Source organism: Eurypyga helias, unplaced genomic scaffold (genome assembly GCF_000690775.1).
Source record: "Eurypyga helias isolate BGI_N326 unplaced genomic scaffold, ASM69077v1 scaffold689, whole genome shotgun sequence".
Classification (NCBI taxonomy): Eukaryota; Metazoa; Chordata; class Aves; order Eurypygiformes; family Eurypygidae; genus Eurypyga; species Eurypyga helias.
The window spans coordinates 5,637-32,304 of NW_010271259.1; the positions used below are offsets into that span (position 1 = coordinate 5,637).

The 26,668-nt window shown below is 35.5% G+C and overlaps 1 protein-coding gene across 1 annotated transcript in view; it reads left to right on the forward strand.

The window, feature by feature from the left end:
• Positions 1 to 8,186: 8,186 nt before the first annotated feature.
• ASPH (aspartate beta-hydroxylase) overlaps positions 8,187 to 26,668 on the forward strand; it is a 97,018-nt gene continuing 78,536 nt past the window's right edge. The window contains exons 1-3 of the mRNA XM_010158735.1: positions 8,187 to 8,202; positions 11,155 to 11,304; positions 13,473 to 13,541. Of these exons, the coding sequence (XP_010157037.1) occupies positions 8,187 to 8,202; positions 11,155 to 11,304; positions 13,473 to 13,541 (235 nt within the window). The remainder of the gene's footprint in view (positions 8,203 to 11,154; positions 11,305 to 13,472; positions 13,542 to 26,668) is intronic.

Below are 26,668 nucleotides of genomic sequence, written 5' to 3' on the forward strand. Positions count from 1 at the left end.
AAAAGTTCATTTTCAGCTGGATCTTTTTGAATCATTTTGAAACATGTGAAAAGTGTTCATGCTAATTCTTATGTTGAATTCTTCATTGTAGAGAACTTGAGCAGTGAAGTTCTGATTTACTTCAAGTGGTTCTTTCCTGATGAAGATCACAAACTGGTAATCTGTGTGATAGCCTGCAGCAATCTTTTTCCTAACTGCATCCCACAGACTAGCTTTTTGCATGGAAGATTTTGAGCTGTGCTTTGAAGTGGAAATCGTAACTCTCTTAATGTGTCTTTAAACACACTGGAAATAAAGTATGCAGATAAGCATATACTAAGTTTGAACAGACTGCAGTGGGTGTGGTTCAGCTTTGTTTGAAATGAAACAAATTTCATATTTAAATGAAACGATTTTCATATGCAGTTGCACTGTTACTATGCATGTACTTACCCAGTGTAACAGATGCTGCCAAGTTGTTTGTTTGAAGCTTTCTTTGTAAAATATTTTATAGCTGGGGGTTTTATAACTATTCAATAAGTGGTTTTCTTGTTTTACAGTTTTATTTCCTGAGGTTCTACTTCAGTAATAATCAACAATTAATTACTAATGTAACATACCTCACTTTCTCAATTTTTACACCAGTATTTTTAAGGTGTTTTTTTAGTATTACTAAAGAATGCTTAGGTAGCAATTTGTAACTCTAGAACCGCTTCTTTTTGTAGTAACTGGAGGACACACCTGTATCTTTTCTAGCATGAAAGTTGTGAAGAGAGCAATACTACTTGTGACTGAGGCCTCCTAACAACATATTTTAAAAACTATTTATAGATCCAAGACTACGTAATTCCTGTAGGTATGAGACACCTACGGACTCTTTTGAAGTCTGTAGGAGCTGCAGATGGATAGCACCTCTGTGAACTAGCACCTAATTAAATTGACTTAGTATCAGACTTGAAAATTTGATACGTTTTAGGCATTAAATAAAGGATTTAAAGTTCTTTTTTCCATGAGCGGACACTCATGAATAGCAGAGTTGTAGGTATTTGCATGGCAACTAGAGTTTTATTTGCTTCTAATTGAAACTCCTTCAAACCATGAGAGAAATTGAAAGAACTGAAATCCATCTTCTGTTTTCTTTCTTTGGTGGCTTAAGTAGGACTTGTTGCTAAAACAAATTGATGTGACCCACATTACAGGATAGGAAAATGGAACAAGGAAAAAATACTCTAAAAATAATGCCAGCATGCTATACACAGAGATGAGGATTTTCAACCTTATGTAATAGAAACTTTTTTAAAGGTCACCACCAGCAGAATTTGCATGTACTGGGCTGAAGTATTTCTTCTATTTCCTCTCCACATTTACCTTTCCTGAACTCTGCTCTGGCCTAAATAGAACCAAATATTTAATTAACCTAGTAATTATGTAGGACTATTGGCTATATTAAATCATTCATATACAAGATAGGTAAATTTAAAATTATACAATCTTCTTATTTCCAGAAGTTCTTTGGGAGAGAGCTGGTTAATCAAGGTAGTAGCTATTAAAAATCTTTGTCATCTGCACAGTTAAAACCAGAATTAGTTTTGTCTCCTCATCAGTGCTACAGCTGATATTAGGTATGTTGATCCCACAGCAGGACACGAACTACGGTTTTTTTATAAGCTTGTAGCCAGCCTTTATCTTGAGTTTCTTGGCTTGATATTTAAGATGTCAGAGTTAGAGTTCTGGGGGATAGCTTGAAAGAGGGGAGAGAATAGAAAGGGTAGAAAAACTATGCTTGACTCCAGTAAGTTTGCAAGTGGCAAATTCTGGATTCAGTTTTAGACATTAATTCTGTTTTGCATCCACATAAAAACAAAACTTGAGAATATTGACTGAAGTGTTTGTGAAAGGTATCAGAATGTAGGAAGGTTTACTTGTCTGTGCAAATCTGTTCACATTAGGTAAATAGATAACACACATATGTTTGTTCTGTCTTCACAGGGCTTTCATTTTTTCCTGAGTGCTAACCCTCTAAGCTTTTTACTGTACTATCTTTAAGTCTATGGAGAAAAGTGTTGGGTGGTTTGTTTTTTTTCTTTTTGGAGTAATCCGGACTATTGGGATAGTATGTGATGAATCCATGAAATACTGCTTCAAACCTATTCCTGTTGATAATCAGTATTCATTGTAAAACTCTTCCAAGTTGTAAGCGGTGGTGGTGTTAATCATTTAAGCTGTGTGCACATCTGTGTGTATTTCTTCCTTGTAATAAATCCTAATTGAAGAACTGTTAAAAAAAAAAAAAAAATCTGAATAACCAAAACCAGAAAATCCAAAACACGTCTTGGACAAAATTGGACTAGCTTTTGAAAGTGATCATCTTTCTAGCACATTTAGAAAAGAAGCAGGTGCAGATTCAGGATTTACTCTTATTAACATATATCTCTGTATTCATTTTTACCTCCTCTGACTCCAGCAGTTATGCTTAGATAAACAGAACTCCAGAGGAAGGTTGTTAACAGCAGCAGCTCTTATAGTGGCACACAGCTGGTCTCTCCAAACCTCATGGAAAAGTGTGGAGCTGGCACTGCAAGTAGAATTCACTGTTGTGCTGTATTTAGCTGAAGTGCCTCTGACCAGCATTATAAAACTGTGCAACCTGTGAAGGCAGAATTTCTCAGTACATTTTGTCTTTAATTTGTGGCTTTTTCTTTTAAAGAAAAAACTAAAAAACTTCTGCTTCTTAAAAGAAAAAAAAAGAGCTAGCAATTCTTACAGTGTTTCTGAGTACATTCCTTCTGGATAAATTCTGATTTTTATTGTGTATGTATGTCTGAGAATAATCATTTAAATTGAAAGCAATTAGGATTTTTTTCACTGTTTATAGTTAGAATAAATGTAACTAAATAATAATAATAGAAACAACTGTGGGAATGAGGCTTGACACCAATCAGTCAGATGATAATCTTAGCCTTGTTTTGTGTTGGAATTTTTTCTGAAGAATAATTAATTTTCACTTCTTAATAACGAATCACCTTAGCTTGCAACTAAAAAACTCTTCTAAATATTGTCGTGCTTCCTGTGAACCAGAAAAGTATAATCTTGGAAGGACTTTGAAATATAGCAACTATATTCAAAAATGGGCTGACTTTTTAAAAAGTATTGCAATCTATCTTTATAAACTGAATATAAAAAAGGAAAAAACCTCGATGTATTTATTTTACTTGAAGCCTGTTTTCAGATAATAGAATTGCAGACTTGATTCTGTGTAGAACACGGCTGGAAAGGGTGGTTTCTTACGTCTCTGCAATACTTCGGTAATTAGGCCTCTCACCTGGGACAAGGGAGAAAAAGATTTGAGTACATTTTCTTCTGGAAGAAGAAAAGATTTGCTTGACTTTCAGTGCTGCAGCTGCTGTTTATGGGGTATACTTGAACAGGAGTGAGGGTGTATATTTTTAATTCTTCTTGTTGAAACTGTTCCAAACTAATGTGAAAGAGAGATTCAGTCTGCTGAGACTGAGCGTGACGAGAGGCCGGTTATGCCTGGAGTCCCCTTTCTTAGGCAGAAAGGAGGGTAAAAACTGGCCTGCAGTGTCTGTTCTGCAGAGCTCCTCTCTTACGAATTGCTGTTGTGGCCAGTTAATATTTGACTGTGCACAAAAAGCAGCTTAATCGTGAAAGACTTAAAATGGCTTTGTTCTCATAACCTTGGGTATCCTTAAAACCATTTTAGACTTCCAAAGAAACTCAAATGCTGTTCCCCAGTGCACAAAACTGTCTTTGATTTTTCACACTGTTGATTAAGTGCAGAATTCTAGGAGGTAGCTCAGTGGAAAACTTCATCTATTGAAGGGAGGAACTTCCTGTCACTAGGGAAGTTCAGCATGGCATTAATGATCCTAGAGCCTAGATCCTAATCAGCCTGCTTAGTTGTTGAATTCTGAATTTATTACTTTGCTATTATTTTTGGTGTTGTATGTGTTCTATTTTGATTGTATAGTAGGATACTTTACTATGAAAAATCTTGTAGAGATTGAAAATTAAAGACCTTAATCAATCCTCACATTGACTTTTATATGTGGAATAAGGAAAAATCCCTCAAATGCTAGAGTAAAAATCTGTGAAGAGGCAGCAGGAGAGCCAAAATTGCCTTTCATTTGGCTAACTTGTTATTTCATCTTTTAAATTCTGGTCTTTATGTTTTCTTTGAACTTACAGCTCTTTCTTTTCCATCCATTTCCCTGTTCTGAACTTGTAAGTTTGATTTAGTTTATTAAAGTCCTCTCATAATATGCACAGGTATCTTTATAAGCATATAAACTAAATTATATAAAGTGCATAGCAGAGATCTAGTGATCTCTAAAGAGAATAAGAATAAAAAAGCCATTTTTTTCTCCCCTGATTTCCATTAAGGTTGCAGTGCTGAAGATTTCTTAGATACCAGAAGGAAGAATTGATTTGATACCACAAAGAATTTATATTTAATTTATTAAATGTAAACCTTTGTCTTACACTTGAGATCTCATGTCTGAAGATCTTGCTGTCAAAACACACAAAAATTTCTGAGTAAGGATGTTTGTAAAAATTTAAGGTTGGAATATTTTACAAGTGATACCATTTTTAGTAAAAATCTCCATTCTATATCTGTAAAGTAAACAGCAAGGAAACAGTAACCCTGTCTCCCTTAGAAAATGAAATAGAGTTTGTAAAGGCACATCCTTGTTACACTGAATGGAAATTAAAGATGAAAATCTATTTTATCTTGGGATAGCACTTGTGATCATTTTGGTGTGTGGACCTCTCAGAACGGAACAGTTCAACACACGTGCTTCTTGAGTCTGGATTTTAAAATACATCTCACAAAGTGTGTGTATTTATACAGGTGTAGGACCCTTCTCACTGTAGTGGGGGGAAAAGATGGTATTTTAATAGGCTGGGGGAAAATGGTATCAGAGAATGCTGTAAACTTTCCTTTAATAGATGTATTATTCAAAATACTTGTTACTAACCCTGCCCAAGAAAGTTGTGTAAAATCTGTTTAAATAAAATAACTGCTATTTTAATACTGACAGTGGCTCGCAACAGTTGTTAGTCGTATTGGAAAAGATAATTTGGCAAAAATGTCAAGCAGTAGTAGGCCATGCTCGTACAAGAGAGGTTGTTTTCTGTCTTTGCACTGCTACTAGTTCAATTCCATTGGTGGTAGGATTGTTCTGTTGTAACTTACTTCAGTTTTTCACTTCTCTCCAATATCTGTTTTTTATCACTCTGCTTTTTGCTTATAAAGTGAGCTTGTTCTGAAGTTTCTCTAAGGTCAAGCTGGTTGATTATTTTCACTTCTGAAATGCTGTTTTTAGGTATTTCTCGGAGGATAGTGTTTTGCTGTTTTTCCTTTTACTGTGTTTTTCTGCTTTCTATTAAGTGCCTGCTGGTGTCTACCTTTCTTTTCATGTGATGATCCATAATTGCTTCCATATTACTTCCTAGTGCACCTCGTTGGGAAATAATTATGCATATTACAGAAGCTTAGGTTGATGCTTTGAAGCCTGCCTGTATTTTTGGGTTGACTCCCCTGCCCCCCAAGCTTTTTTGCTTGCACTTTGGTAGTGATCGTGGTAGTGGAATTAATGCTGCTAGCCTTGATTGTGAATTAGCTTTTCTAAGATCAGCTAAATAGCATGGAGTGCATAGTTGTATCAAAACTAACTTGAAAACAGTTTTTAAGTTTGAAACAGTTATACAAGTGAGGTGAATAAGAATTGAGTGTTAGTGTAGCAATTTGAGTTGCTTCAAAAATGAATCAACAGACCAACCTGCAGTCAGAGCATTTCAACGCGGTAGAACGAGACCCCGGAAGCAGTCTGCGCTGTTGATTTAGCTATCCTAATCTTGAATTGTATTTTCAGTGTATACCTATTCAATTTAACCTTTATCTTTCATAAAAATTAACAAAAATTATGTTTTTTTCATGGTTTGAACTATAGTATTTAGAGAGATACATGTGTAAGCTGCATATCTCAAGGTGTGCATTAATGTAGGTTTTTCATAGGGTGTATAATTAGTTTTGTGGCCCTTTGGTCCATCTTCCTTTTGATGAGTCTGAGGAGTTTTCTCCATTGTAGCTGTGTCCTCCCTTTTCAGGAAGGAAGATACCTGTAATTTCTTGGGAACACATGTCCTTGCAATCCATTCATTTTTAAAAGGCACAAAGATAAGGTTGTGAGTACTTGGTTAAAGGTCAATATATGTGTCTTATTTCAGATTGGGAGTGTATCTTTGAAATTAACTTCTTGACTGTCTCCACTCACTTTGCTTTTATTCATTGTGCTGTTCTCCCTGAGTATACTTACTTGGGTTTGAGTGAAATGAAACAGAAAAATATGCTGCAGCTGCTTATGGGCCTTCAGCCAGGTAAAATCTAGTTTGCAGCAATCCCCCCAAAATATGTTTAATATCAACTTCAGGTTTTCAGCATCAGTTGTGTGCTGTATGATTTCACTTGTAGTAAGATCTGGTATCTGCAAATGGCAGGTGCAGCCAAAGTGAAGTTGCCATAAATTGCTTAATCTAATGCCTGTCAAAACAATGCAGGTTTTATATGCAAGAGACTACATAAAATTGCACCTAAAATAATTTCTCTTAATAAGCTGTTGGTTTCTCTGAATATTTGGTGACTTCTACCCTTTGTTTAAATTTTTCTCCTATATTGCTCTAAACCACTTGTGCGTCAGCTAAGTTGCTGAAATGTACTAGTCAGGAGGTCTTTCTGAAAACATCTGTTTTATGAATTCAAGTGGCTTTAAACATAGATAAAAGATACACTAGTTATTGAATCAACTGCCTATAGTATCTCTACATCCGTTTGAAAAGTCTTAAACTCAGGTGGGTGTTTTTCCCTCACTTATTTTTTTCTCCCTTGAGCTATTGGGAATTGCATTTGGGAATTGGTTGTTGGATGCTAAAACCACAGGAGGTAGATGTTGTTTTTCAAAGTATCTGTAACAGTCTACTGTTCTCTCCATCTACCTGATGGCCATGTTATTTAAAGAAGTGTGGGGGAGGAAGGGCAGAGTGCTAGATCCTAAAGTTTTAATTAGGGTTGCTGTTAATGAGACATGAGTTTGTTTCTGTCTGCCATCCAAAAAGGAGCTGTTTTTTGTTTGAAATGCAGTGGGAGAATAATAGTTTGTTAAAATTGAAGATGTAAATAACTTGAGTAGTGTATTAGTGTGTTTTCCCTCCTTTTCTAGTCCTTGAGAAGAAGGGAGTATGTTGATCATTAATCATTTGTCTTAGCTTTAAATTGTACGGGTAGCATGCGTGTTGTCAGAATTTAAAGGAGAAGCGAGTGAGATGAGTTTTAGTCCTTTCTGGAAATAGAGGGCAATGAAGCAAAATCAGCACTTCTACTACTTTTGACAAATACACAATAGAAATCCTGGTTTACCTTTATGGCATGTGGTGTATTGTATTCTAAGGAAACGGGCTTTGCTTTGGCAAAACTATCATCAACCCTCCTTATGAGGTTGATGTACTGGGGGAAGAGTTCTCATCGGAAAATTCATTGGCAAGAATGCACGTGGTTGATTTCAAGCTAAAGACTCAAAAACCTACATTTTAGAAATTGGCTTTTTTATTCTTAAAGTAGTTAGCAGGTTTCAAATCAGCAGTCTGTACATGATACTCGGGCAGCCTGGTATTAGAGTGCCAACATGGAGAAAGTTTCTGGGGTGAGGGCCAACTTAACAAATGCAAGCAGGCAAGCTTTGTGTCCAGACTTGTGTTTCAGCTTAGGCTGATGGATTTAATGTCCTTAGAGCTCAGGCACTGAGGCATATGTTGCAGCAAAAATACTCCAGTACAATGTGCTTGGTTTCATTTGCTGCTGTGTTTGATGTTGGAGGATTAAGGGGAGGGGAAAGGATCAACTACCCAGGATGCTCTATTAGGAGAAGTGAATTTGATTGTCGTCACAACTAGATTGCCATATGAGTTCTGAAAAGCGTTTGGCTCCTGAGGGTAACTGCTCTAAAAATAGATTTGGAGGAGACGTTTCTCTTGGGTTCAGTTTCGGGTTCCAGCTGAGCTGGCTTTAGGAAACTTGTTTGCTCCTGCTGCAGGACTACAGTGAGGATAAATTGTTTCTTACTCTGCCTTCAGCATTAATTGTTGGAGATATCGACACACTCTGTCTGTGGATATTGAGCACTAATGTTATGGCTGACGACACAGGTACAATTCTAACCTTTTTTTGGGAACAAATGAAAAATGCATAGTTGAAAATACCAGTTATGTCTTATTTCGTAATCAGCAAAATAACTGGCTTACTGTGGTATGTCGGTGTTTTCTAGTTGGTTTGCTGTTCTGCTTTGTGTAACAGGCTGCCTCTGTCCTCTGTGATTGTATGTTCTCTGGAGTAGAGGTATCTCATGAGTTTATGGCAGGTGGTTAATTGTAGTTAGTTTTTCCTTGAGTAAAGCACACGTTAGCTTGAGATGTTGTTTGTCTTCAGATATCTGACTTGAAGTTCTTTTTGGTGTGTGTGAAATTACTAGGTGTCTTTAATGTAAGATAAAGTAATAAGGGAAAAAGGTTTTCATAAGTCTTTATGCATGACTTTTAATGCGGGGTGGGTGAGGTATAGAGCTGTAGAAGATATGCCGTTGAGGAGCAGAGCACGCTTTAAGACTTTCTGATGTCTGCATAAAGACATCTGGTGGTGTAAGCACAGGCTTACCAGATACGGCAAGTGACCTACTTCTGACATGGCTGGCAGCATGTGCTGGGAAAGGGCTTGAATTGAGAATTAACTGTCTGGAATGAGTCCTGAGCCAGCTTCAGTCCTTGCAATGTTTTGTTCTGACCCTATGTGTAGGGTTATTTGTGCTGTCTGTAGTAAATTCTATGTTACATAACTTCCATGTATATTAACACATTGCCTGATGAAGCTGCTGTGGTTGAATTCTTAGCAGAATTTTTCAGAAGTTTTGAGGGATTTGCGGGAAACAGTCTTTTAGGCTGGAAAAAAATGTGAACATCTATGCTTGATAAATTAGATAAGTTGTCTTTTATTTTTCCTCCTGTTCTTTACCTCCAATAAGTAAAGCCCCTTTTTTCAGTGGCAGCTAGCAGTAAAGAGAAAACAATAAGGGAAATGAGTAAGTGTGAAATACAATAAGATTCTCTTTCCTGTTTGCTGCTTCTAACATCAAATTTGCTCTAGAACATGGTTGTAACCTGGAATCATTTATAATGTATTTAGCCTTAAGGATCATTTTTAAATATGTGCATAGCTTCCACTGACTACATTGAAACACAGGAGTACTGAAGTTCTGCTGTTACACGGTACAAGTCTTTGTTTCTGAATATTGAAATTTCCAGGTCAAGAATATGTTAAATAATTTTCACGTATGGTTGATCGTATTTCTGAATGCACTGGCACACGCTGCATGTCTTTGCCTCTGTTTTCAGGCTACCTGTACATTTTTCCATGAGAGAGATGTTATGACGAGTTATGTGTATGGGTCTTGCACATATGTAATTAGGTTATGGTGCAGTAGTGAGCGCCGCATGCCTGAGGGTTAGGCTAAGTTGACTCGGTTTCTCTCTGAGTATTATTGGACAGCCTGTACCAAGGCAACTTTGTCTTTAAAATAAAAAAGAAACTAATAGTTGATATTTGTGTAGAGTAGTCTTAGTAAAAGAATCTTTTTTTTAATAAAATACTGAGTAAGAGCTGATGTGAGTTAGTTTTGGTTTTTTATTGTTCTGAACTCGATAGATAGCACGACAAATGTAATAAGAGGGTAGTTCATTACAGCTGTAAACCTGATGGCAAGCAGGTTCTGAAAATACTTCTATACAGTATCTATTACAGAAATAAGTCAGTCACCGATCTCTCATTACTCATCTTTCAGAGCTACCCCATTTGTTAAAAACCAATCATGTTGATATTTAGCTGTTGAGAGTATTTTCTGTCTTTTTCTATGATCAGTGTTGACAAACATTACTTGCAGTTAGTATGATAAAGTTAACTCCCTGCCTTATTATATTATCACAATATTCATGACAAAGTTCCTCGATTATTTAAAAATACGTAAAAAATAGTTTTACTTCCATAACTAGGACTGAATGTGACTGAGTGGACAAAGGCTGGTGCTTAGGAGGGAATAAAGTGGAATAGACTGGGAGACATGAAACTGTGGCCACGTGCCAGCCTTGCAGCAATAGTATGAGGAGGCAGAAGGGCAGACCTTGAGTTTTGGAGAAGTGCCACCAGGCATCTTTGTAGATGCACATTAGTTTACTACGTATATCCTTCTCTCCCTAAAGTGATCCTAAAGCAGCAGAACAAGTAATTGAAGTCTTCTCTAGTGGCGATGCCTGTTTGAAACCCCCTACCCATACGCTAGTTTGAGGTCTGTCTTTTCCTGGTGGTTTGTTCATAATTACTGTATTTTTTCAATACGCTGTCCATACATGCAGTTATAAATGAAGCTGTGATTTGCATTAAGTCTCTGTGTCATCCTTTTGCTTGTATGTTACTTGGGACTGGAAGTCTAAAGGTATTCAGCATGCAGTCAGTCTCTGCTTCATTCTAAGCAACAGGGAAGATGTTTTTAGTTGGTAGAATGCCTGAACTTGGAGTTTTAACTTTAATATGGTTTAGATTTTAGAGGCTTCTTAGGTTATTTCAGTTTTCACGTTGATTCTGTGGGCTAATTCAATTAGCTTTTAAACTTGCTTCGTAAGTAATGCTTTTTTCCCCAACTGTTTCTGATGGTCATATTGCCCTCTGGTGGCATTTTGAGAATGGTTAGCACAAATGCAAAGCATCTCAAAAATGCTAAGCTCTGTATAAATATACACTAAAGGGGAGGAAAGGGAGATTTCCAAGATGTTAAGACAAATTACATGTGGGATTTTTGTGTTTGGTTGGTTATAAGGCTGCCTTTTTTTTTTTTTAAGCATCAAGCTTCCCACCATACTTCACAGTGATAAGAAAAGGAAGTAACAGTGGTGAAGTTAAGAAAACCCAGCCCAAACAAACTCAACAAAGAAATGTTGCTCAGTGTCTCGTATTCTGTGTAATCATAAGGAACAAGATTTATAATTATATCCTTAGCATAATTTTCTAACTCCTGTCAAATCCATTTTTCCTACTTGTTTGCTTTATGTTAACAGAGACTAAGCATGGAGGAAGCAAGAATGGAAAGAAAGAAGGCCTCTCGGGAAGCTCATTTTTCACCTGGTTTATGGTAATTGCTTTGCTGGGAGTTTGGACATCAGTAGCAGTTGTCTGGTTTGAACTTGTAGATTATGAAGAAGTTCTAGGTAAGAATTTTAAATCTTAAGGCACTCCTAATAATTATGATGATGTACGTTAAATAAAGGCCATTTTAAATTTCTAGACAGCTGAATTGACTGTTGCGGTGTTTGTGAATGACCAAGATGATAAGAATAGACAGTGTGATTCAAAAAGTATATTTTAATTACATTATGAGCATTAAATAATAACATTACATAATTACATAATAAACATTACTTATTACATATGTAATAATAATATGTAATAAATATTACATAATTACATAATAAGCATTAAATGAGTTACTCCATAATAATGGAGTTATGACTCCATATGATGTTAAAACGGGGTTCTCGGAACTTGAAAAAGTTAGTAACATACTGCATTTATTAAAGAATTGAAGAAATTGCCAAGAGTAGATCTGGATCTCTTTGTAACATGTGTACTGTAGTTCATTTGAAATCCCAGCTAAATATGCACTGTTTTAGTTGGAGCTCTCAGAAACGAGCAGCAGTGGTTGAAAGTGGGCCGCCAATGTTTCTACTCCTCTGATGGAAGGTGTTGCCTACAGATTTAGGACAGCTGATTAGTCATCCTGTCATGAAGGAGCTGTTGAATGACCTCAGTTTTGAGCTTACAATGGTGATAACTGTATTTCAGTATGACAGTGTTAAGATAGTATTGTTAATTTATCTAAGTGTGAAAATTAATGTCTCAGATTTCAAGATGCATGTCCATAGGTAGAGCAATTGCCCCTGCTGATGTAGCTTTTGCAACTACTGGTTTTACAAGCTTTACAGCTTTTAGAAATCTGTTGGTACATGCTTTTTGTGGTCTGGACTGATTTTAAGAGAAGCTTCTGGTTTGAAACTTAATTGGGTCTAGTGATGCAAATAATGGTTTCTATATTTTTACCATGCATGCAGCCAAAGCAAAGGATTTCCGTTATAACTTGTCAGAGGTCCTACAAGGTAGGATATTAGAGAAATAAGCTTGCTTTACAGTCCCTTGGCTAAACATTTTTGTTTACTTCTTAAATTTTTTTAGCAAATGACTATTGTGCTACATTGACATGAAACTCTGTCATTTCTCATCTCTCTCATTCTACGTGGTTTTGAAGATGATACAATTCTTATTTCTAGAGATTCATTTTTCCACCAGCCTTTTGTGTTTAACCATAAACTGATAACAATCCTTTCTCATTGATTACTTGTGTACAGTGGTGATGGCCTTATTTTTGTCTCTTCGAGACCTAAGGCTGAAAATTTTCTTCCACAAAACTGTGTTCTAATTTGCTAAGTACCACATTAAGAACTATATTTCATTTATTTTGATGGCAATCAGGTTCTGCCTCCATTTAGAGAATGACAAGTGTAGTAATAAAATGGCAAACTATAATGTCTTAGTTCTTCTATTAAAAGTTATGTCTGAATTTTGTCAAAACTAATTAGATAGCTGTCTGTTCACTTGGTGATCCCAGGACACTTGTAATCCTGGATACCATGGTTCTCTGCTAAATATTCCTTTTGAATAGAAACTATGTTCTCCTTTTGCATATGCTTAGGGCTGGTAGAGCTGCAGTTTCAAAAATAAAAGTGAGAATTCTGATATATTAGTCACCTGCAAAAAAAAATTTTTGTCTACAGTGGAAGTTAGACAGCAGTTGATAAAATTATGAATGTTTTTCCTTTGTCCAGGAAGTAGATTGTTCACTTTCTCTTAACTTGGCATTAAAAATGATATACCTTCCTTTTTTCCTAAGAAGTTAGAATGGCAAGCAGCATGTAATCAGAGAACAAACGGGGATTATTTAACTAATTCTTGTTTTATTATTTCTTTTCCCTCAAACATGTTGAACATTTCTTGTGAACTTCATGTTCACATAATACACATCATTTAATTACTGTTTACAAAGGAATGTTTTAAACCTGCAAGCACTAAACTAAACATGTGGAAAAAAGACTAACATGTTCAGTCTAAAGTCTAGGAAATGCAGAAGAGAACTTAAAATATTTATAACATTTTCCAGGAACTTTAAAATGTGGCTAAGAAGATATGGCTAAATCATTAAAAAAAAAAAAAGAAAAGAGGTAACAACCTAGCATTGACTTTCAGCCATTAGACACTGAAAGAACTGTGCTGGAAACAAACTGCTGAATCCCTAATTCTTTTCTTCCTCTCTTTGCATTTCTAGGCAAGCTTGGAATATATGATGCTGATGGAGACGGAGATTTTGATGTGGAAGACGCTAAAGTATTGCTAGGCAAGTACAAACACAGGTGGAATAATGTATATAATTCAGTTGTCATATTTATGGGGTTTTTTGTTTAATGTCAGAACAATATTTCTATTTTTTCCTAATTGGAGAACTTAAATTGATTTAATTGTAGTGGGTTTTTTCCTTAACGCAAGTTGTAGGTTTGTGTGCGCAACTTAGAGCAAGCTGTGTTCTTTTTCTCCTAATACAGCAATGTAAATGGAAAGCATTTAGGATGATTTTGAAGTTAGGAGGTTGATGCTGCTGTATCAACTGTTGAAAGATGTTTGTGATGATTAATGAATTTATCAGATGCAGGGCTTAAGATGCTTCAAGGATTAGAACATTGTTTATGTTAACATGTAAACCAGGTCTGTTTTCAAATTACTTCCAACAGACCTATGTACTACTCAGATGACTATTTATTTAGCATATTTTTGTACTGTCTTTCCTCTGTTCTGGGTTCTCCACAAGTCTGTCTGTTTTCTTTGCCCTTTGGAAATCCTTCATGATAGGGGTTTTTCTTGAAACACTGGTTTTAGGCTTCTGTTCCTTGTAGTTTGGGAGAATGTCTTTCTGCTCACTATGGATCTTAAAAGAAATTTCAATCACTAGATGTGCTTCGTGTTATAGCCCTTCTACCTACATCTGCTAGCAGCTGAAGCACTACCATCTTCAGCTTCAGAATCCACCATAGGATAGATATTTCTTGCATACCTGTTGTTTACTGTTCTTTAATTCCTGAGCACACAAACCTAGCAAGTTCAACAAATCAACAAAACAGAATCCCCCAGCATAGTAAATGATAGCTTGAGCAGAGGGCAAAGTGGAAGTCTCAAACTAGGCAAAGTTATCAGTAGTGTATCAGGATGTATTAGAAACTCATCAGTGAGAGACAGAATGACTTCAGAGCTACAAACTGGGTGTTAATTAGAAATGGTGTGTGAGATAACACTTTGTATATTTATAATCCTAATCTTTGTCTGTTTTGTAGTGTATAGAAAGTGTATATCAACCTCTTGTGGGTCTCATTAGTTGGATTCCATTTGCCAAGGTGGTAGCCAGAAACACGCTTTCTGTTTTATGCAACTTGATATAGCTGGGAATTCTGCCAGTACATGACAGTGTTACTATTATAAGTTTGTCTTATCACACATTTAAACCATATACTTCAAGTGTGACATTAAAAGGTCACAGAATATAAGTTACTTTTACTTTATTTTTCAACACTTGCTTAGAAATATTATTTAATCTTATTTAAGTTCATTTTCTGCAGTACAGAAGAAATAGTAAATTTTGAAAAGTTTCATAACTGATAAAAATTATGAATATAAAATACATTTTTTCCAGTAACTGACGTATAATATTAACTGAAGTTAATTATTCTGAAGTTTATTATTAACTGAAGTAAATTATTCTACTTGTTTGTATTTAACATTTAATATAAACTAAAAAATGAATACCACTATGCAGACTGAAATTATTTAATTGATGCAGAAACTGGAAGATTAGATTCCCTCTTGAGGAATTTGACTTCCAGCATTAAGCCTTTGCAGTAAAGAAAGCCAGATAGTAAGGCTGTATTCAGCTGCGTTAGGGTAATTTTCTTAAGTGTTGAATGCATAGCTCCTTGTTTTATTTCTGTGGATTTTGTTAGCACATATGCTTGGTTAGAAGGCTTGGTATTTTCTGGGCTTTTTCTCAGGGTCAGACTACCATAACAGCAAGTGCTTTCTCTGCTAATTTAATATGGACTTTAGAAGGAGATACTACTGTTTGGTATTTAATGCTAGGAAGTCATGTGCGTTTTTCTTTTCCATTCTTTAGCTATTACTAAACCACTGTATATTGAAATTGTGTCATGTACAGTGGTTTAATGTTGTCCACTTGCATAATCTTTAGTTTTTGCTACATTATAAAGACTTAATTTACATATTAATTATAAATATATTTTAAGTTAATTAAGTTTTAAGACATGTGTCTACCAGCATGAGTGTATTTCATATTTCAAAGAGTGGTTTAGTAGCTGATAACTTAGTTTTCTGTACTACTTGGGCACACCTAAAGAGAAGTATTAAAACTTACTATCTTATTTCTTGTGTGTATATGGTATGATATGGTCTGTTCTGTTTATTTGTTGAAATCAAAGGAGGTTTGATGACTAAATTCTTTTGAGGTATTTGTGTAATTTTAAAAACTGCACAAGAAGTGTGTTCTTCCCCTGTTCCCTGCCCCCCCTCACAGTAAGAGGGGCATTGTAGTAGTGGTGGTGAAGAACTACGTAAAGCCTATCCAACCCACCAACCCCAAATAATTGTTGATTTAGTTTTGTATCCATTTATAATAAAATAAATCCAGACTGGAAATGTCAACTTGTTGAAGCTAGTAAGCAGTTACCTCACAGATTCATTCTTTTTCACAAGTATTTGTGAGGTTCTGTTTACTGAATTCCTGTTGGCAATGGGACAAGAGGCTTCTTAATCTGCTCCTTTGAGGGCTGCTGTTATCAGTAATTCTCTTCATACTTTTTGTCGACCACACTCTGTTCCTTGAAGGGTTGAAACTGTAAGTGGGGAGCTTTAGATTAGATATCAGGAAGAAATTCTTCACGGAAAGGGTGGTGAGGCACTAGAACAGGTTGCCCAGAGAAGCTGTGGATGCCCCATCCCTGGAAGTGTTCAAGGCCAGGCTGGATGAGGCTTTGAGCAACCTGGTCTAGTGGAAGGTGTCCCTGCCCATGGCAGGGGGGTTGGAACTGGATGGTCTTTAAGGTCCCTTCCAACTCAAACCATTCTATGATTCTATGAAGGAAACTTTTCTTTACAGGAGTGTTATACCTTTGTGCTTGAGAACTGAGTACAGCGAAACAGTAGCTTAATCTTTGGAGCTGAGCTTTTTTTTGTAGTTCAGTCCTTTTTAACAAGCAACAATATCCTGAGAAATTCTACTTAAATGGGTGCAGTATTTAGTGCAATTTTAGAACTGCAGCTACAGAAAGTCATCAGTGTATTGTTCTCGTGCATTTCGTTTGGAGTAGTCTTGGCCACGCAGAAAAGGGAGAAAAAAACCCAAACCAAACCCAAGCCTTAGTGCATTACTCAGTAGAATCCAAGCTTTTGTAAACCAGCTTTTTTTACCTGGTTCAGCTGTAGTAGAAAAAGATATTTGCAAGAAGTTGTACAAAGATGGGACACTTGGAATAACTGTGGTAAGATAATAGGGCTTAATGCTTTTGTACAGTACAGCTGATTAGGATAAGTTTCATACTCTTCTTTTTTTCTCATGTTCTACTGTAGCACCTCCAAATATTAAAAGCTTGCAAATGCTCATTCTCCTAAGAGTTGTTTGCTGGAGAAGTAAGACTTTGTATTGTTAATTGAACGTAGGTAAGCCCTGTGCCCGGTTAGTTGCGGTAACACTGAGTAGATAAAGATTTTGACTGCCTCATCACTGTTTGATTTCAATGGTGATGTTTAGACTTTTCTTAAAATAAAGTAGTTATTTGCTGTGAATCACTGATTTAACATGGTATGGCTGCCTGATTGGGCAAAGCCATTTTTGTCACCATTTTAAGGTATTTCTTTCCATGCTTATGTGTGTTAGTACGTGAGTTTTAATGTGAAAAAATAGTTGTTCTCAATTATGGGGACGAGTAAAAACCAAAAATTGAGTAATTTTTTTAAATTTTATTTTAGCTCATTCTGAGAAAGCAGTTAAATATATGAAATAATGTGTTACTTCCTGTGATTCAGGCTGAACTGTCTTTTTTTCCTCCTTCCTCAGAGTCAAAGGCCATTAGTCTTGGATTGTTATTGCAAAGAATTATAAAGAAAGGGTTTGGGCTTTGTTGTTTGATCTTTATGATAAAGACTATAAGACGTATTCTTCTGTTTTCTATGGCTCCCTTTGGTGTACTAATCTTTTCAAAGAAACCATGCTGCTGTACTACATGTTATATTTTATAAAGATAATTGCCCAAGAGTCTTGTTCTTGATTTAGTGTAATAACAAGGGAATCTATATAGTTCTTCACGTGCTTACAGAAATGCTATTTAAAGCCTGGGGTCTTTTGTGAGTGATGTTTAGTTTTTGTTTGTATTTTTTGATGCCAGATTTTGACAGAATAAAATGATTCAAATATTTCTAATTCTTTGTTTATAACTTAGATTTTCTTTTTTTTTTTATAATTTTTTTAAAATTCAGGTTTCCATACTTAAATTGAATTTTCATTCTTCAGTAAATATACTTAGTTTGGTTTATGTCTTTCCATCTTGCGTGGTCCAAATTTTGAAAACAAATTAGAATGATGACTGACTACTGTGCATAAAGTTAAGTCTATAAAATTTAATTTTTATAGAACTAAGCCATGGAAGAAGTTGGAGAGGGATATTTATAATGCCTTGATTGCCTCCTGGATTCAATCTGTCATTTTTAAACCTTTGGGCTGTCCAATGAAAAAGTAAAGAGAATGGCTGGTCACTCAAGTAGAGGTTTTGGACATCCACGTACAAGGATGTAGAACATCATGAACTTGGAATTTTCCTCAGAATTATCATTGATACTTTCACTATGTGCTGTAAGAAAAATGTGTTGAAATGTGTTAAATGTCTCTGCTGTGAATGCCTCTTTCTTGAATGTTTCATTAACCTGCACCTAATACTGCTTTGTAGTCTGCATGTGCAACACGTTCACTTGATTATATGTCTCAGCAATATGTCTTCACCTTTAGCCCACTTTTCTGCTTCTCCTTCCAACACAAACGAAGGTTTGTTCTAGTTAGAAGTGAGGGAAATTCCTCCCTCTCCCACTTTAAAGCTTACCGGTAACTGACATTTGTCATTGTTAGGTCATTCAGTTGCACTTTTCCCAGATCAAAAAGTTGAAATGTTATTTAGTAATAACGTAAACCAGTGGATTTTAATACAGGAAAACAGGAGCGGGGGAAGAAGAGAGCATTAATCATAGCTTATTTGTATTTACAAACACCAGTTACATTAGTGGGACTCGTAGCCCAAGATAGCAACTTCTAGTCTCAGAGTTTCAAAAGTGATGAGCTCTTGGTTGCTCTGTCTTTCGCCTGCTTCAGGTTTTCTATGTAACAATTCAAACACCCTTTACATGGGTTACTTATTATTTTTAGTTGGTGTTCTGTGTATCCGCAGGTTTGGATCAGGTATATCATGTAGAATATATATCATATAAAGAAATGATTGAAAAGCATGTTAAAAAAACCCAAACAAGCAAACAAATTGCAAAACAATTCTGCCAGCAATCAGAGTCCTCGCTTCTAAGCAAAATTAAAACTGAGTAAATGTCATCTTTAACAGTATGTCTGTGACAAGATTGTTTAAATATTGTTTTCTTTTAAATGTTATTCTCAGCTATCAATTGCAAGCTCTCAAATTTTAACACTACGGTTAAAGAACGAGATGTTGGATGACGTTTAGTGGAGGATTACTGTTATTAAACTCTCCAAAGGTAAATGCTGTGGCAAGAAAACAGAATAGAAATGGATTTGGTTATAGGACTAGGAAGAAGGGAAAGCAAAGCTGCCACCTTTTTTAAGAATTTGGCGTAATATTGTGCATGCTTATTGCCCGAATTATAGTCTGTATTTTGAAAGATTCAACTTTCTTAACATCCTTCTATTTCCTAATTAGCATTCCTGTAAAGACTGCTGTCTGTGACATGAGATGTCTTTCACAGATCCTCCTTTTATGGTTTCCTCTTTCCACCTAACTGCTGTCTCTTTTTTTTCCTTCCCTCTTTCTCTCTCTCTCTTCTCTCTTTCCTCTACCTTTGTGTAGGCTTGACCAAAGATGGCAGTAATGAAAATATTGATTCCCTTGAGGAAGTCCTTAATATTTTAGCAGAGGAAAGCTCTGATTGGTTTTATGGCTTTCTCTCATTTCTCTATGATGTATTGACTCCTTTTGAAATACTAGAAGAAGAAGAGAGCGAAGCTGCAGATGATGTTGATGGTACGTCACAGAATGAAGGGGTTCAGGGAAAAAAGACTTGTGTTATTTTGGATTTACAGAACCAGTGACTGAGAGACTAATTTGATGGGCTTTTGAAAATGTCCATGAAATCATCAGTCTTAATATAACAGGAATTTATGCATTGAGGGGAAACTCCCAAACGGACGCTATAAAGATTGAACTAAAGTCAGCCATGCAATGTAGTTCCACTAGTTGAAAGCCTTTTGGTGACTTTGCAGTTTTTGTGACAGGATGACAAATGCTACGCAGTTGTGTAAATATGTAGATTAAAACGTGTATCTGCGGTTGTGTAGTTGGTTTCTGTATGTGCTTCAATTTGTGCATCTTGTGCACAAAGCTTACAAAGTTGAGTGTAATAACCTCTTCTGTTAACACTCTAACGTTTGTCTTTCTAGCAAACATTAACTGAAGCGTTTTGTAACAGCTTTGATTGTAAAGTATTCTGGCATGACTGCTTTATGTAAATACATATTTATATGTTAATCCCTAATATAGCCATGACAATGATAATTCTCTTGTAAAATATAATTTTAATAAATAATTTCTTTTGCGATTCACTGATTTCTCAGATAGATTCTTTTTACCTGTTCAAATAAAAGCATTTAATTTTAAAAGTGCTTGAATATTTTGCAGAAACCTTTATTTCTAAGTTAGCTAACATCTGTTGTATTCAGAAGATATGATGTCATGATGTGGTTTATTCCCACTGATTTGTCTGTGTTCAAACTGAGTTTTCAGTCATCTTTTTTAATAGAACAATCACTCTACAAGAGCTCTTCTAAATTTGTTTGAACTTTTTTTTTAAGGTGGGCCTTTTTATGGAAGTGAGAAACTGTGATTATGTATTTCTAATGTAACAGTATATTTAAAGAATAATTGGAACTTAGAATGTAATGTCTTCCAGTCCTTGCTAAATTCAAGAACTTAGTGCAGTTTTGCAAATTTATTCTTTTTCCTGTGAAACTGTTTCATGACAGTTGTTCCAAAACCACTTTTCATGTACATGAATTTTTTCTGTTATCATAAAGTTATTAGTATAGGAAGGGTTGTGTTTGATTGTGTTCTGCAGCTTGTAAAAGGTACTAAAAGCTAAAACTGAACAGTTATTTTAATACATGAACAGTGTACTCAATCAGATTATTATTAAAATTATATGAAATTGTTCATTGTGATGCCTGCTGTGCTTAAGTTTATCTGTTTCCCATATAAAGTTTATACTCGAGTTTTAACACTAGTGGGTGCAGGCTGAAATTTTAACCTGTTTTTAATTTAAATGAATTTTTACTTGCTTTGGCATGGCAATTTTAAGGCAGGCCTGTTTCAAAAATAACTTTAATATCATCAAACTCGGGGTTCTAGTCAATCTTTTAAAAGTAATAAAAAAGAATGTCTTAGTGTTAAGCAAGTGAGGTGTTTAAAAATAAAAAATGTTGTGAAGAGTTAATGCTGCTGCTTAAGATTTACAAATTAAATAGAATCACAAAAATCACAGAATCACAGAGCAGTCAGGGTTGGAAGGGACCTCTGGAGATCATCTAGTCCAACCTCCCTGACAAGGCAGGTTCTGGAGCAGAGTACACAGGATATTAGTCTATAAAATATTAGTCTATATAATATGTTATATAATAGATTAGACTATAAAATATTAGTCACATTTTCTTCCAGATCTTTGAGGATTAGGATATAAGAAGTTAACATGTAAATTTAACAGGTTTTAGTATAAGAAATATGAAGCGTAAGGCAAATAAAAAAAACCCCAACATGTACATTCTGAAAATAAATGCTTGCAGATCCGTGGAATATTACTGAGAAGTTTCTTAGCAAGTGTCTGAGACACAGGAAATATGCAAGCTTGGCTTGTTTTGATTTGGATTTCTTTTTGCAAATTTAATTTTAGAAGCAGATTTAAATTAGAAATAAGGTTTTTATCACTGTTGTGGGATAATAATATCTCTCGGTATGAATTAAAAAAGTGATTTTGAAATGTTGAATTCTGTTGTAGATGCTTCAGTAATGGAATTAGGTAGCCCAAAAGAGGAGGAAAACATCTGCTCTGAGAATTCTCTTTCATGAAGTTTATATTAAAATACATACTGATAATCTGATGAAGTTTCAAGTGAAATAGAGATAAATAGATTGCTCGAACCATGAGAAAGCTGCAGGCACTGAAATAGGTAATGGTTACCTCAGGAAACAGTAACTTAGGTTAACGGGGATACTGCGTCCAGCTGTGGAGCCCTCAACATCAGAAGGATATAGACTGATTGGAGCGAGTCCAGAGGAGGCCACGAAGATGCTCAGAGGGCTGGAGCACCTCTGCTATGGGGACAGGCTGAGAGAGGTGGGCTTGTTCAGCCTGGAGAAGAGAAGGCTCCGGGGAGACCTTATAGCACCTTCCAGTACCTGAAGGGGCTACAAGGAAGCTGGGGGGGACTTTTTACAAGGGCCTGTAGTGACAGGACAAGGGGTAACGGGTTGAAATTGAAAGCAGGGAGATTTGGATTGGATATCAGGAAGAAATTCCTGATGTCTTCCCGGAGAGGGCGGTGAGGCACTGGAACAGGTTGCCCAGAGAAGCTGTGGATGCCCCATCCCTGGAAGTGTTCAAGGCCAGGCTGGATGAGGCTTTGAGCAAAGCCTCGTTTCCATCTTTGAACTAGATGGTCTTTAAGGTCCCTTCCAACCCAAACCATTCTATGATTCTATGAGATTAAATGCAAGCCAAGAAAGTTCTGATTTGATATGGAAGTTCCTTGCTGATTTTATTAAGAGTGTAGAAGTCTGCTCAAAGCAAATTACAGTAGGACAAAATAATTTTTAGGTGGAGAAAAAGGGTTGGGGGTGGGAAGACCCAACAGTAAAAAGCTTTCTTGTGTGTTTAGTTTCCGAAACAGAGTTTTGTCAGAAATACTTGCTTTAGCCTGGTGGTGTTCCTGTCAACAATTAAACTCTTACTTCTGGTGAGCAGAGCTGTCAAAGCTCTCCTAAAGTTGGGGGGTAGAAGAGATTGATTTTAATGAATTAATTAGTGGTGACTATCAGTCATATAAAATAGGGTCAGTTTATTAATGTTTTAAAGGAAGTCCAGAAAACTTTTAACGTGATTTTCAGTTGTAGGTAGAAAGTTGTAGCGGCTTTGCCTTCTGATATTATATTAGAATAATGATTTTAGAAAGCAAAGCTGCTGCTTTCTACCTAGAGTTTTTTCTTTGAGAATTTTAAATAGGAGCAAATTAGTAGCAAACAACAGTAACGTGAGGAAAAGATAATATTTAAGTGATAGGTTTCGTGCTAGCAAAGAATGAAAATTCAGTGATTTGGAACTGTGATTAGGTACGTTCATATTCCTTAAGGTCATTTATATTAAATTTTTGCAAACCTCCAGAGGTAAATGTGTGTGACTGAATTTCTGGTGTTCCAGTCTACCCCAGGCTTTTAGGAATATGTGGGATGTTTTGCTTTGCCATTTTCTCATGTTGGTAAATGTGTGTATTTTAACTGCCAGTCTGCCAGCAGAAGTTTACAAGCTTTAAACAAAAATACTGCATTAACCTTTGTAGGAGAAGCTCTTGCTTGCTTTGCTGTGATCCTCATGTAAAGATATTGTAGGGGGAAACCAAGTACCTGTGTGTCTGAAATGGCTGAGAATTTATGGAAGGTTTGAACCCCAGATTTCTGTGACCACCTTCAACAATATTTAATTTGAAAGTACCGTGTTTTAGGGTGGGATCGCAATGCTCATTATATGTAGAATAACTTAAAATTGAGTAGAATAAATAGAAATTTGTTTGAATATATGTTGAAATTCTTATTGCAACAATTTTTTTCATCAAAAAATGTGGGGGTTTCTTTGTTTTTTGTTTTTTGTTTGTTTTTTTTTTTTGTGAGCATGTTCAATCTTTTACTCTTGAAATTTGTTTCAAGGTTGGTCAATAAGTCTTATCACCTGTAGTTTTCATTTTATGGTAATCTTGTGTTCTTAGTTAGTCTCCATTAACTGGCCTTAGAAGAAATTGAGGTTTTGTGACAGCTATTCATACAGGTTACACTTGGGTGGGGGGGTAGAAGAAGAATGCATTAAAGCATAGGAAGGATTTTAATTTCATTTCATAATAGTTAATGATGAAATGGGGGGAGAGGGAAACTCCACCTAAACATGATTTGGTTGCTGTTTGAGAGCTGGGGAAAGCTGTTGTGTACTGTTCAGTCATTTTGGGCAGTCATTTTTCCCTGTTGAGTTGCCATCAGTTCAGCAGCTATTGTAACCATGGCACGGCAGCATGAAATACATTACATACTGTCTTTCATATGGTCAGTTAGGATGGATTCCTCAAGATGAGGCTAAGGAAGGCAAGACTTGCTTGTTGGTTTCTTAAATCTTCTAGAAGATATACCATATGCATCTGTGACTTCAGAAAATGCTTTCTGCCCCATGTCTCTGATTTGAATTTTTATTCTAAAATTAGGCAATTAAATAAACAAGAGATACTGAAGCAACCTACTGAGAGTGTAATGAGAGTTTTTTTTTGTTTGGTTTTTGTGTTCTGTCTGTTAGCTGCTTAGTGCTAGCCTTGACTGTATGCTTTCTGTGGTAAATGCGAAGTAGCCTCTTACTTTTTCACATGTAAGTGGATAACCCACCTTAATTAGCTCACATTTGTTGCACAATGCTGCAGGTTAAAAGGGTTCATGAAGGCAGATGTTGTGGTGAAACGGATTTATAGGAGTTTTTTTCATGTGGCAAAGTGTTTTGTATAGCAAGGATATTAGTATTACGAAATTAGTAATATAAAATTTGCATATGCAAGAATGAACAGGTTTCTCAGTATATTGTTAAAATGAGAATGCTATGTCAACATCTGTGAAACTGCTCAAAAAGGCTGAGTGCTTTGTTATCTATTATTTATGTTTTGCAATGCTTATCTTTCTGAATAAAAGTGGTATTCATGTATTTTTCTTCTGATGCTGAAATTCTAAAGCTGTTCTCTCCCTTGGGCGTCCTTTTCGTGGAGGTTATGCCTGAAGATTTATTTATGAGGAAAAATAGAGGGAAAACTGGATTTTGTTACAGAATTGGAATTCTTTGCAATATTCTAAATTCCTAAGAATCTGTTAAAATATTAAGTTATCTATCATTAAGCATTATGTAAAAATAACCACTTTGACATGAATATTTAATTTTTAGTATGACTGTTTAAAGCAGTTCTTCGGGAAATATTGGAAACCTATCCATCTTTGTTAACTTTAAAGTCTACTTTTTCATTCAGCAACTTAAACAGAAGCTATTTCTGGCATTCCATTATAACCACATATGTGGTTGTAAGATCTGTTTTACTTTTTGTATTGGTGGCACTGGATGTTTACAATGTAGGATTGAGGGGAAAAAAGAAGGAACTTAAACTATCTCCAGGAAAAAGAAGTGTGAAGGTGTTTGAAGTGGAACTTAAAATAAGAGTCCATGAGTTCAGTTACATGATTCATAAAATTCTGGACATTCATTTGTGTGCCTGGAGGCTGTAAGAGCCTAAGCCTTTGCAAATGAGTGTACTTACGTTTTTATCACATGCCCCAGGACATTGCTGTCTTGGAAAAGCAAGGTGTTTTGCACCCATGTCTTGCTTCAGCCTGTTTGGGGCTCACAAATGAGACTTCCCTGTGCGGTAGCCACTGTAGGGACCCAGTCCAGTTGGAAGTCAAAATGTGGCAGGATTTGTGTCTTGTGATTATGTAATAATATTAAGATTTCTGTAGTATATTATTCTACATACTTCTCCTGCAAATGGATCTATTCATAATATGTTAAAGTATACATGATTTATGGAATTATGTCATGCATTGATAATTTCCTGAGAATCTTAACACTATTCATTGTATAAAAGCAGATTGAAAGAGATTACTGCTTCCCTGAATACTTAACAAGTGAAATGTCAACAATCAGTGAATGAGGTATTTCATAATCTTTCAATGGACTGCATATACTTTTGTTTAAAAATTATTTGAAATATTTATATGATATTTTTTGTGTATATAGTTCTTACTAAAATTTTGTGTTTTCCTGGTCAAGACATGCCTTTAAGAGCACATTTTAAAATAGCCACTAACATTTATTTTTAATATGAAAAGAAGGGAGGAGCTGAAAAATTAAATATGGCTTTGTGCAACATTGCTGAGTACCTTTTATTATTTATATTTCCATTGATGCTGCAGTTTAACAAAGTTGGAGTCTATTCTACCTTTTATATGAGAAAGTTGTTTGCATATTTTTCCACACACTGCTTAGAAATAATCAGATTGAATAATGAATTTAGTCAAGTTAGAACTCTGGGCTTCAGCAGTAATGTTAATCTCTGAGAGAGGAGCTTAAAAATCTTAATAATCAGATCGAATAATGAATTTAGTCAAGTTAGAACTTGACTTCACTAGAACTTGACTAGGCTTCAGCAGTAATGTTAATCTCTGAGAGAGGAGCTTAAAAATCTTTCATATTGCAGGTATGAGTTTGTAAGGAAATTGATGTAAAGATTGCACTTTACCCAGCTAATCCATTTTTAAGAAGTTTTGGGCATAATGTCAGTGCTTAATTCTTTTAAAACAGGTATGATAGGAATTAGATGCAAGTTAATTACAAGTAATTTCATGGCTACAAGCTTTAATTTTTTTTTTTTTTTAGTGTGGAATATGAGGGTGTTTGTTTTGCTTTTTAAGAATAACTGCTGAGGTATATTGATGCAATTTGAGTAGTTATTAATTGTTCTTAGGAAACCGAAGCTCAAGGTTCTGATGTCCAATGTATGTGCTTTATACATCTGAATGAGAAGGCTAATGTTGAAACATGGGAACATTTCTTCTAGTTTAATAGGATCACCTATGTTTTATTTGCCATAATCTTTCTTAACTTTCTAGTTGTATTTTGGGTAGCAGTGCACGTGATTTTTGTGTTTAATGTAGTTGTGTTTATGGGATTTAAGTGCTACTCCACAGCAGCAGGATGGTGCTAAACCAATCTATTTTTATGCTGTTAGAAAGATGAGGCTAATTATTATTTGTATTTTGAGGAAGGCTTTTGCCTTCATGCGTCTCGTGGAACTAGGTATAGAGCACAATCAGGATGCTGAATGGCCTCATTTTCTGT